Source organism: Schistocerca americana, chromosome X, assembly GCF_021461395.2.
Source record: "Schistocerca americana isolate TAMUIC-IGC-003095 chromosome X, iqSchAmer2.1, whole genome shotgun sequence".
NCBI classification, from domain to species: domain Eukaryota; kingdom Metazoa; phylum Arthropoda; class Insecta; order Orthoptera; family Acrididae; genus Schistocerca; species Schistocerca americana.
Window position 1 is genome coordinate 742,702,220 of NC_060130.1, and position 13,280 is coordinate 742,715,499.

Here is a 13,280-nt window from a genome sequence, read left to right on the forward strand (position 1 = left end):
AGTGGTTAGCACACTGGATATTATAGTCTGGAAAAGAAGTCTCCTAAAATAACTAGCTTGTAAATTTTCTTTTACATTTTAAAGAAGGGAGAGACTAAGTTACCTTTTAACTCTTCCTCAAATTTAACGGTCTTTTCTATGCTTTTTATTCTGAGTAGTACCTAGTTTGTTTTCCTGGATTATCAATATGTTTTGAATATTTCCCAGACACTTACACCAGGCCTGAAGTTATGATACAAGTACTGCCACCACAGCATCAAGTAGTCACAACATAGCCAGCAGATGGACCAGAGTTGTAATATCACTGACGTAGCAAAAAGAAAGAGTCCCTGGGGCATGGGTGATCTGATTGCTTCACATTCAAGCCACACTTCTGTTGTTGTTTACGTGATTGGAACTGATGCCTTAGCAAAACAAGGATGGGCCAAGCCCGTATAAATGCTACTCATTTCTAGACAGAAGTATGCAGTCTGTCAGTCACCAGCTCCAAGTTGGAACCTACGCTGGTTTACGAGTCTCCACGGATCAACTAGGCACCACCGCTAAACTCTGCGGCTGCTACCTCCGTTCCTGCTGTTTGTGCTCATCCCGATGCTGCTGATCTGCTATGAGCCACAAGCTGCCTCTAGTCTGTGTGGCCATCACTGTGGCTGCGATCTGCTGGTGGAATCACCATCCTGGCCAAGTTGCGCCACCATCACTTCACTGGCCGAAGGATGCTGTGGGCAGTCACCAACAACAAGCTGCTCACTGACCACAGCACCTTCTCACCAACTGTATACAGCTTATGGTCTGGAGGCATTGGCTTCTCCGAGAATCATCACAACTGTTGTTGTTTAATGAGGAATAAATGAATGTTTTAAGAATTCTGTTTTCATGACAAAATGTCAGGTGACAACAAGACATGCACTTGCTGCCCCTCTGCTACCCCACCGACGGTAGTGAACTAATGGCTTCCTGAACTCTGCCACTCCAGTTCCACCATTCACTGTAGTGGCCAACCAACCTTGGCCTCTACGTTTGGTGTCAGACACTAGTATTGACATCTGTAGCTTGATCCAGGACCACATCTCCAACCTCAACATGTATTTTCGATGGTATGAGTTTTTTGAGTGAGGTTTTTATTTTTGTGGTCTTTTTATATTGTTTTGCATATGGTCATGTTGGATAGAATTGATGTGCATAGAAACATGAAAGTACAGTTTGTGAAACCTGAGGGACCTGTGAATTTGTCGCAGTTAAGGGAAACTACAGAGAATACTATTTACAGCCAGTGAGATGCCAACACTGTAATCTAGCGAGAAACGAACTATCTTATATGCAGTCTGGAGCAGCTACATGTAGAATTTGCCGACGTTATGGAGATGAGGCAAATATGTTCAGAATCCAAATGGGCAATGATCTGTCATAAGAATTAATATCTATTTTGTTCTTATGCCTGGGTGTTAGTAGTAGCTGTCCTCATTTGGTCAATTTGTGGTACACTTTAAGTGTGTTGTGGTTTTGGCAGATAGAATTTGCACAAATGCCAGTGTTTCAAACAAGAGTGATGGTGCAGGAAGCGATTGACTACTTGGTGGTAGAGGTAGAAGGCTGAAGGAAATTAATGCTGCTTTACCAAAGTAAGTCAATACTTTAACAGCGGGTGATGTGCATAAAGAGGGTGAACTAGCTTGGACAGTAGAGGCAAAAGCTCCATTCTGTGTACTTGTCTTTCTGTGGATTCAACTGCAGCTAATCTAGCGACCCCTTCTTTGGATAAAACAACAGAATGAGTCAGAATTTATTGACAATTTGGGAGTTGCTGGAGTCTGGGTGGTTGGTCAAACAAAATATGTTTGCACATGGCCCAGTTATGATTTTTGGGTGAAACAAAAACATATGCAATGTATCATGAGGATTTGAACAGGGCACATAAATTTGAACAATGCAAGAGTAGATTCTTTCAGCACTACCTCAAGAAGAACCATTCCAGGTTCTTTAGGCAGCAGCTCAATGGTATGTCTCAGAAACGAAATGATTCAATGAAAACATTCTCAGAAACTATGTGCAAATGTATAAATTAATACGAGATGAGGAGATGGATAAAATTATCCAACAAGAAGCAAAGCACATGTTTTTGGGGGAGCTCCCACCCAATTTGCCAAGAACAGTATGGATGAAGAATCCAAAGGATTCAGCTGCTGTCACTAAGAGTGCTACACAACTAGAGGAAATAGACATAGCAACACAGGTACGTGATAACCAGAGTGTTTTTCTGTCAGAAGTGTTACAGGTGTGGATGTGTAGACTACATTCAGAAATAATGCCACTGACTGCAGAGCAGGATTGTAGTGCAATGCCATGAGTGTGGGGTGGTAGGACACTGCGTGCAGGATTGTCAGAATAAAAAGCAAAGAGAGTGACATCATAGAAAGAGTCCATTAAATGACAATGGGAATTCCTCACAGAAAGATGGTACTCCCAATAGAGCGCAATGCAACTAAGGTGTATGCAGAGGCAGAGTGTTATGTGGTTGGCATGGTAAACAGAACAGAATATAAGCTTTTACTGGACACAGAGGCTCATGTGTTGGTAAGTAGTCTACACCTCTTAGGTGGGAACAGATTTATTCTCTGCAATATAGATTTATGTGGAACAATGTGGCATCATTGGGGTCAGCACTGTTAAGTTTCTGTATTGTAACAAAGAATTTTAAGGAATATACAAAAGTATTGCCCCTTATTGGTGAGGGGTACTGTGCAATTGTGGGCTGGATTTCCCGAGTAAGCATCATGCAAAGACTGATCTATCGCAGCACGCTATCGAACCCAGTGGGACATTATTCCAGCTTCAAATGACTGCTGCAAATGATGCACTGTCAGAAGGTTCGCCAATCATGATGGTGGAGCCAAGTAAACTGAATGCACCATCATTAAAGTTCAGTTCACATTACCACAGTAGTAGAAGGTATGGGAAAGTGCGGGTGTTGACCTACTGATGACGTTTTATGTATTACTGAGTTGTTGGAACACAACTGGATACGTCACAACATTTTATATGCAAGAGCATGGCATGCATGCATGCATGCATGCATGCAGGAAGTAAATGGAGAATATGTGGTTCCAGTTTGGGTCTGACGAAGTGGATCTGTCAAAAGGGTTAACGATTTCTGATTCGGACATTCTAAATGATGACGACAATTTAGATAGGATGAGTGGAGACCTTTGCCACAAGCAAACCATCGAAGCATCTGCATTACGCAAAAAAGTACAGCATTGAAAAGGAAAAGAGATTTGCAGATTTGTTCAATCCTAGTGGACCAGTACCAGCGACACCCATGACACAGTGGGGAATAAGCCTCCTTTCTATTAAAAAGCGTACAGAATACCTTGGCACTTACATCCGTTAATGGAGGAATTCATCATATACTCTATACCAAATATAATGGAAACAATGGACAACCTGGGTCAATGTATTTATTTCTCCATGATGGGTTTAAAGAGTGGGTATCATCAGTTGGAATTAATTTTCGAAGACCAGTCAAAGCCCACATTTACTGTTCCTTGATGACACTACAAATATCTCCAAAGATCAGCCAAAGCCAACATTTACTGTTCCTTGGAGACACTACACGTATCAAGGGATGCCATCTGGGCTGAAGAATGCATCATCCATGTTTCAGGGGTTATTAGATTCAGTACTAAGAGAGTTAAAACCATATCAGTGTATGGTCTATTTAGACAACATTACATTATTTTCTAGGGATTTGGAGGTACACCCACAAGAGATGGAGGAGGTATTTAAGAGGTTGTGTGTGGCTCACATAACATGAAATATTGAAAAATGTCACTCTGCATCAACAAAAATTAATGGCCATGTGATTAGCCAAGATGGTATGAAAACCTACCAAAGATTGATACATGCTGTCAATGACTTATTACCACTGCAAACTGTGAAACAACTCCATTTATTTTTAGACCAAAGTATTTATTACAGAAAATCTGTCGAATGATTTGCTGAAACTGCTAGGCTGTTAATGCATTTGTTAAAAAAAGGGCGTAAAATACGGCGGACAACCGACTGCCATAACACAATTGAGAAACTGAAAGAGGCACTAACAACCAGTCCGGTGTAAATATTTCCAAATTACGAGAAATGGTTTATTCTGTCCTGTAATGCAAGCAACCTAGTGATAGGATGCATTCTAAGTCAGGATGTGAATGACAAGGAACACAAATGGCATACAAACTGAGGCAGTTAAACAAAGACAAGAGGAATTACTCAACCACAGAGAAGGAAATGTTGAGTGTCATATACCCATTTTCATTGTCACTTGTCCATTAGTAAATTAAAAATATAACAGACCATATGGCATTAAAGTTGTTATTAGACTGAAAGATCCTTTGAGCAGATTAAATTATTGGGCACTAAAATTAAGCAAACGTGATTAGGAGGTAGTACACAATCACAGTGGCAAACACAGCAACATCGATGCATTAAGTGGCAGTGGTTGGTAGAAGCCTTTCAGAGAAGCAAATAGTGCAGACCACTGATGAAGACTGCCAATTATTTAGGATGTAGTCACAGTTCGCTATGCACCACGCACTATTGTAAAGGATGACGAAGTTCAGGTCACGCACTGTGGTACTCGCAGCTCTGAGGAACGAAGTGTTTAAGGAAATGCGCCATCATGTGTTTGCAAGTCATGGGGGATGAAGAATAACTGACCACAGAATCACTGAACAATACTGGTGGAGAACAAGGAGACAGGATATTGAACAGTATGTAAGGAACTGCATACCATGTGCGCACTGTGCAAGGAGGATCCAGAACCTAAAAATATCTTTTAGATCACTCTTATCAACATCTACATCTGTACTACCAAGCTGGGAGTGCTTTATGTTCACTAGAAAAAAATTTAAAAACTGCAAATTACATTATCTTTTGTTGACTTTTACTTACAACTTACTTTTTAAAGAGACATTGATATGTAAGGAAGGTCCTGAAACTGCAAATATTGGATACAGCATTCACTGTGGAAAGTGACTTCACAGCTACGACTTACATTTTTGGTTTAAATTTAACTAAAACATTTAAAACATTTATGGAATCTGATAGAAGCATTCATTAAATACAATAATTTTTTAAATAAAAAATTTTGAAATATAAAATAACTGACTAAATTATAATATTTTCAAAAGGCGGGCATAAAGTACTCCCTTCTTGGTATTGCGAGGGTTAAACACAAGTCAAAGTTGTCAGCATACATTAAAGGAGAAATCATGTAATAAAACAATTTATCACATTACTGGATTTCACAATTAAAGACGTGACACCAAGCTTCCCTCAAACAACGTTGATGTAACATACAACACAGGAGTGTATGAGTATTCTGGACTATGTACACTGACACCTTGTGGCCAATTGCTCATGATAAGCTTCAATAATGAGATACACTTTATGTGTAGTTCAAATAACGTTGCAGTAATCTTCATAAACCTATGCAAACAACAAATAGCAGTATATGAATAACAGGAAGAGAAACAAAGTTCTGTGTACCTTTTTACTTTGTGGATGGTTCATACAGAAGTCACTTAACAGAGAAACAACCAACAGTATAATAATTATGAACTGTAACAGTAATAATTACATGCTGTAAAATTTTTGTAGCAATTTTATTTATACAGTATATCAGCTTCTCAATATACTGGATAAAAAGATAGGAACATGCGGCCTTACAAAAATCGAGTACCTTTCATTTGTACATAATCATAGATGTAATATTTAAAATGGGATAAAAGTTACAGTAAAATCAGTATACAACAACAACATACACACTAGTGTCCACACACATTTCTCATTATTCTTCTTAGCAAATGCAGCAATGACAACATCCGAACAAAGAGAAAATATTAATATAAAACAGTAAAAAATAAAACAATAAAAAGGTAAAAGATGGGATTATGTACTAAACTGAGTTGGCCACTATTAGGTGTATGCACAAAATCCCAAAACCAGATTACATGGTGCCCCAAATCAGAAAGCTGGGAAAGCATACAAAGACAGACAGTCTCACAACATGCAACATGATGTTGATACATCCTTAAAAATCATCTCAAAATGTAAAGCAAAAGCCAACAAGCAAAAAATAAATATAAACCTAGTAATATTGAAATTAGGCAAGGCATGGCAAAGGGTAACATGGAATCAAACAGAGAGCACAGGTCCAAAGTATATGGTATGATATGTAGAAGCAGAACTATATGGTACAACACATAGAAGCAAACTATGAGAATACAACATCAATGTGAAGGAGCAGAAACATTTACTGCACTCTCTGATATTAACAAACGAAACACAAGAAATGCAACATGGCATGTAGTATTCCATCAACATTCTAGAGGAATTTTCAGTATTGGAATTCAGTTTGTTTAGGATACCAGTAGTCTGTAAAAAATATTGCACATTTTAATCTCCTAGAGAGTGTCTGAACATTCCCTTATTCAGTTTATGAAGGATCTGAATTCTACTGTCGATGTTTGGGGCCTCATGCCCTACTTACCATATCTGTATGCCAAAAGACAAAACATTACTACTACTTGTAAACGCATGTGTTGCTTAAACATGTCATTAATGATTGGGCCTGTATGGCTTACATAGCACTTCTCTCACATTCCATAGCTGATCCTACAAACACCCAAATGTTAAAATGAAGAAATTCTTTATGATTCATTCTAACTGCTATGGAAATCCATGTTTCCAATTTCTTATTAATTTCATGTTATATGTAATTCAGATCTGACATTCCATGGCTCCTTTTCCCATTTCATTTGTTTTTGGATTATGCTAGCTATTTTACTTATGATTTTGTTTGAAATGAATACTGGAGGTGGTCCCTGATCCAAAGCTTCTTTACTTTTGGCTATCAAGTTATTAATTGTACTACATGCCAACACAGAATCCACATTAAATTTCAAACCCCCTATCAAGCATTTTTATTTCAGCTGCTGCAAATTTTATGCCTTTCATGTTAACTACTCTGTGATAAAATTCAAAAGCACATTTCATTTGATGATGTACTGTGGTAGTATCATGACTGTGCTGTCTTGCCTCTCACTGATGTGTCGATTCCTTTTTAAGCCTATGCATGACTACTTCACCTTATCATGAAATTGATTTAATTGAAGGTTACATACTTTTGAGACAAATGCTTTGAATTAGATTCACCAACTTGACTTTGTTCCTCTGATACTTAGCAACCTTACCAAAAGCCAAGTGAGGCAATACTCCCAAAACTTTATCATTACATTTTTTTTCTGTGGTTTTTAAGAATAATAAATAGAAATATGTGTGGAATATTTCAATCCATCCAGTGGCATTGTGGCAGAATACTATCATTCAATCAAATGCTCATTTACTTGAAAATTGTCAGACATATTTGCAGAAAAATTAGCTAAGGATCCACAGTTTATTTTACTTCAATACACATACAGAAAAAAAGAATGATGAGTATCAATGTATTTTTTTTTAGTACTCACACTATGTTAGTGCTCGAGTGCAAGACTTATACGCTGAAATTTGACAGTAAACATTTTTGAATTGTTAGTAAAACTTCTGAAATATGAGAAGGTGTAAGCAAGTTTCTTTTGACACAGTTACAGGCAAAGCTTTCATTGGAAGAAACATGTCAAACATAATGCAACAATGGGTCTTTTTCGAGATAATATCAAGGACAACAACTTACGCTGCAATTTCTTGAACTGCTCTTTCATTATGTCTGGCTTGTCAAAATTAGTTCGCAGAGATACTAAAACATCCTTATTACCAGTTACCAATTTCTGAAATGGAAAAAAAAGTCGGATTTAATGAGGCAAACAACAAAGTAAAATTATAAACAACAAATAAGTATCATTCACACATTATCATGCTGAAGTAAGTAATCGTATATCTATATTCTGACATAATTGTCGTAAGGAGTGTGACCAAAATATAACTTACATGTTTATTTGACACTACAACAGTGAAGCCATTGTCACAGTACATAAAATATTTTCTTTAAAAAATGTGGTTACATTTCCGGTTTCAACGAACTACAACATCATTTTCAAATGTATAACATCAGTTGGAGAATATACAATGGGAATTATGAGAGACACATTTCACAAAAATTATGAGAAATAATGAGACCAGGCAACTGAGGCAATGGTGGCACAACCAAGACACTACAAGTTATGCCCAAGCTTGCCCAAACATTCATTCCATGTCCTAATGTAGAAGAGATAAAAACTACGCCAGGGTAAAAATTGCCAAGAACTCTTGCTACGTGTCCTGCTGTGACCTATGTCTGATATAAATTCAGAAGTCATAAGTGTATCAAGTACAGCTATCTTCCATATGGAATGCAGCACATAATTTTTATATGTTCTGAAAAAAGAATCTCAAAACACACTGTACTTCCATGTAGGACTGACACACTAGTAACCATATATATGGAGAGACAACCTGAAATACATCGACTGCCTGTATGTTCACTGTGCATTTCAAATTAAACCACATGCTATGAAGTTGGAGGCACTTGATGTGAAGCATTAAAGAATTATGTATTCACTGGACTACGATATCCAATATTCAGATTCCAGATGTAGGTGACTAATATTGAGTCAGTTTTGTAAGGTCTCAGATTATTATACATTGTACTGTATGGAACCGGGGACCTAGAAACGATGGAGAGGCTTCATCCCCGCCATAGCCCTCAGTGGTTCACAACCCTACAACATGCTATAGCATTCCGCTCACCACAACGCCGCCTCACACTGAAGCCAGGGTTATTGTGCAGTTCGGCCCCCAGTGGACCCACCCGGGAACGTCTCACACCAGACGAGTGTAACCCCAATGTTTGCATGGTAGAGTAATTATGGTGTACACGTACGTGGAGAAAGTGTTTGCCCAGCAATCGCCGACATAGTGTAAGTGAGACGAAATAAGGGAAACCAGCCCACATTTGCTGGGGCAGATGGAAAGCCGCCTTCAAAACCATCCACAGACTGGCCGCCATACCCGACCCCAACACTAATCTGGCAGGCAGATTCATGCCGGAGATTGGCACACCTTCCCGCCCAGAAAGCAATGTATTAGACCGTACGACTAACCAGGCAGGCATATTATACATAGTCTTTTCTCTTTCTGAAAAATTGTGTGCCCTTCACAAAAAGGGATGAAATGCAAAATGTAAGGAGAGCAGCATTCAGAGGCAAAACATACTGGAGATGGCCAATACGTGTATAACCATTTAATTTGTTTTTTTACAAATAAAGAAAAGAGAAAAGGTAATGATATACCATAGAGTTGAGGTATGCAGTGCGTTTTCTGAAATAGTTAGCTTTGAAGGAAGACATAATCCAAAAGTTAAGGAAAGCATCTCAACTATACAGGAAATCTATTATGTGAATTCCACCCAGGACCTTCTATAAACATTTCTTGTTTTATAAGATGTTAACAGGTTATACCAACAGAATATCTATGCAAGGTGTTAACAAATAACTACTAACACCAGAAATTACTGGTTCTTGCTTCATAAAGAAACCTGACCCACTGCAGAAAACATTATGGAAAGAGGATGTGTAGTAACCTGTAACCAATTAATTCATAAACAAAAATAAACTGTAAATCTGATAAAAACTGTGATTTTGACCAAATGTGAAAAAGAAACCTGAAACACAATAATAAATTCTGCATGGCATGCTAGGACAGCTTTGAAAGCATCTACAATATAATATCCACTTAGTGCAAATACTCTCTCTTCTTAGGTTTAAAAACAACTGAGTGAATAAGTTACTTAAAAACACTCTACAAAAATTGTGTGGGAAAGACAGAACATGCATTTAAAAAATTTTGAAAAGTCTAACTTCATAAACAAATGTTGCTTTGTTTCACTTACACCCCCACCCCCTTTGTAGGCATATTATATTACACAAAATCCTCCAATATTTAGTTCTCCACTTCTTTCTCATGTGACTGTCGCTTGGATACTTATAACTGCCTCTCAGTACCAAGATAGTACCAGTATATGCAAACAAAAGATTTATCTTTTTGTGATCCTAACCTTATATAAGTTAAACATATTTGCCTTCCCATGCAACCAATCACAGCTGATAAGGTTGGGCAAGCACTTACAAAATATAAAATGCAGTAATTGCACGGAGATCAAAAAATAACAGTTGGTGAGTGACACCTGACCCCGACTACTCAACTCACTGATACTTTAATCCAATCAAGGTACAAATAAGGCAACTATGAAACAGAACTAACAAGCTATTTTACTTCCTTGCTAAAGTTCTGTACACCATCAACAACCGAACAAAGGAAAAACACATCAATCTGAGACATAATTTACTATTCAATACTTATTTTAAGATGAACTGATGAATCATGTACGAGGGCTATCCACAAAATACATTACGTTTTGGAATTAAAAATAAATAAAGTATTGGATTTTTTTTTATTATATACAGATGAAAGCCACACTTCAATACTACTTTTCTACATAGTTGCCATTTAAATTAAGGCATTTATCGTAGCGACGGAGGAGCTTGGAAATTCCTTCGTCGTAAAATTCAGCCGCCTGCGCCTTCAACCACATGGTTACCTCTTCTTGAAGCTGTGCATCATCATCAAAACGCTGCAAAGCCAACCACTTCTTCATTGCTGGGAATAAGTGGAAGTCGCTCGGTGCCAGGTCGGGACTGTACGGCGGATGAGGAAACAACTCCCACTTAAAAGATTCGAGAACTTCACGAGTGGCATTTGCCGTGTGGGCCCGGGCGTTGTCGTGAATCAGCAAGATCTTTGAGCCCAACTTTCCCCTGTGCTTGTTTTGTATTGCTCTTCTGAGGTTGTGCAGAGTTTGGCAATACCTTTGAGAGTTTATTGTAGTGCCTATTTCCAGGAAATCCACAAAAATCGTATTTCTACCGGGTTACTGATTAACCACGTGGTTGAAGGTGCAGGCGGCCGAATTTTACGACGAATGAATTTCCAAGCTTGTCCATCGCTACAATAAGTGCCTTAATTTAAATGGCAACTATGTAGAAAAGTAGTATTTAAGTGTGGCTTTCATCTGTATATAATTAAAAAAATTTCCAATACTTTATTTATTTTTAATTCCAAAGCATAATGTATTTGTGGATAGCCCTCGTATTTTCAGATGCTTCTGGGGAGAATAACACCACATATCATTATTTACATAAAAGCTGCAAAACTGCAGGACATCGATACATTATGCATCCCATTGGGCAGTGTATATTTAGCATTATCTCTATAGCACATGTTTTTGTACATTCTTCCAGTTTCATACTGCATAGAAAAAAAATTCTTTCACAAAGATGCAGATGAAACAGAAGGCAAGAGTGGCATCTATAAGGACCTGAAAATCCTTCATTTGATTAAAGAGGCAAAGGGGACGGAATATACAAGACTGCTCAATGACAAAGTATGGGAGAAAGATTATTGGTCATCAACCCACTGATGGTCACATGATTAGAAAGTGAAGCTCGGATTGGGCAAGCACAGGGAAGCGAATCAGTCACGTCCATTTGAAAGGAACCATCTCAGCATCCACCTTAAACAATTTACAGAAAGCACAGAAGACCTAAATCCGCATAGTGGATGAGACTGAGTCACATTCTTTCTCAACTGTGAGCAGTGCTAGAGGATTAAGTAGTAAACCGAACCAGAGCACAAGGTCAAGGGATAAATACTAGGCAAAGGTGAGAGGAAACTCAACTCTTCTCTCTTTGCTGGATATAAGACAGAGAAGGACAGAGAGATGCACAATTACATAAGGACTGAAAAATACAATCACCCAAAATTCCATCTCAAGGGAGACACAGCAGATTAATATGACAAGGAATTTATTCCCCCCCCAAATTTGCTAGCAGAAGAAACATCAGGTGCAAAAGCTAGTGTTTTCATAATATTCCATTTATATCTGTTACAAAATGGAAATATCTTTACATGAAAATATTCTATTAATTCTATATCAAGTTCACAGTATAAGAAGCATTGCGAAAAGACCCAGTAGATTCAGTAACATTTGCATTATTCAGCTCACTTATATCTATTTGAAAATTCTAGACCATCATTGAGTTTAGTACTGATGAACAACCTCTAATAAAATGGTACTCTGCTTGGCAGTCATCGAGGTTACAAAATTTCATGCAATCCACCTTTCTAGCACTATTCCAATAATCATACAGGTAAGGGAAATAGGTGGATTGGAAGTTACTTGGCTTTTAAAATGCTTTTCAATCAGTACAGCAGTGACATATACAACTGAAAACAAGTTCATATGGAATATTTAGGTAATATGACACTGGACTGACTCATAACAAATGGGCGCAACAAAGCATGTTATGTGAGATTGCATGTCATGAACAGATACAACACTAAATTTTAGTGTTGCTCGGGGAAATGTGGCAGGGTGACTACCTTCATCTCATATATTAATGAGTTACCACCTTCGATTTCTACACGTGATTATGTGACCTGTGGGAAAGCTTCAAATGAGGTAAGGAAGAGAATGCTCTACATAATCACCCAGTCAAATGACATAGGCGAAATCAATTTTATCTCAATATTTAAACTGTTAAATATCTGGTTCTCTTCTGAGTTGAAAAACTGACAATGCAGTCCTCATATCCACTTTATAAACACGCTGACAATACTAATGTACATACAGCAACAGATTAACAGCTAAAGAGAAGTCACTCAGGCATCAGAGACATGCCGTCCCTGTATATCCTCTTATAACAGAACTTACGATCACCATCTGGGCCCACAAGTTTAAGCAGCACTGACGAGAGTCCTGTGCAATATCTATTGACAACAGTCTACTTGAAACTGTTGGATACAATGCACAATATAAATTGAAGCTGCTACCACAGTTAAGTAAATCCTTTGACAGGTGGAGTTTAATAACATTCTTATTGTCACAATCCCAACATGATGATGTGGCTGAAAAATTTTAGATACTGCAATAATCCAATGAGTGGCCCATCTCATTGCAATATTCAGCCATCATTGATTTACTGGTCTCCAGCAGCAGTGTGTATCACTCATGTTCCATTCAGGAACAATTTATGTTATTTGTCTGACACACAATAGTCCACTCTCACTCCACTCTCTTGTATACTCTTTCCCTGCAAAGTATCATGTCATCCTTCATGTAACCAACACCAGTAACAATTTTCATAAAAGACTTTCTCTTTATTTTTGTGAATATTTTACCTATTTTGATAGAA

At 37.9% G+C, this 13,280-nt stretch overlaps 1 protein-coding gene across 2 annotated transcripts in view; it reads right to left on the minus strand.

Annotated features, from left to right (window-relative positions):
- Positions 1 to 13,280, minus strand: part of LOC124555789 (membrane-associated protein Hem-like) — a 160,333-nt gene that overhangs the window by 22,962 nt on the left and 124,091 nt on the right. For both annotated transcript variants that reach the window (XM_047129850.1, XM_047129849.1), the window contains one exon: positions 7,727 to 7,820. In XM_047129850.1, coding sequence (XP_046985806.1) covers positions 7,727 to 7,820 — 94 coding nt within the window. The remainder of the gene's footprint in view (positions 1 to 7,726; positions 7,821 to 13,280) is intronic.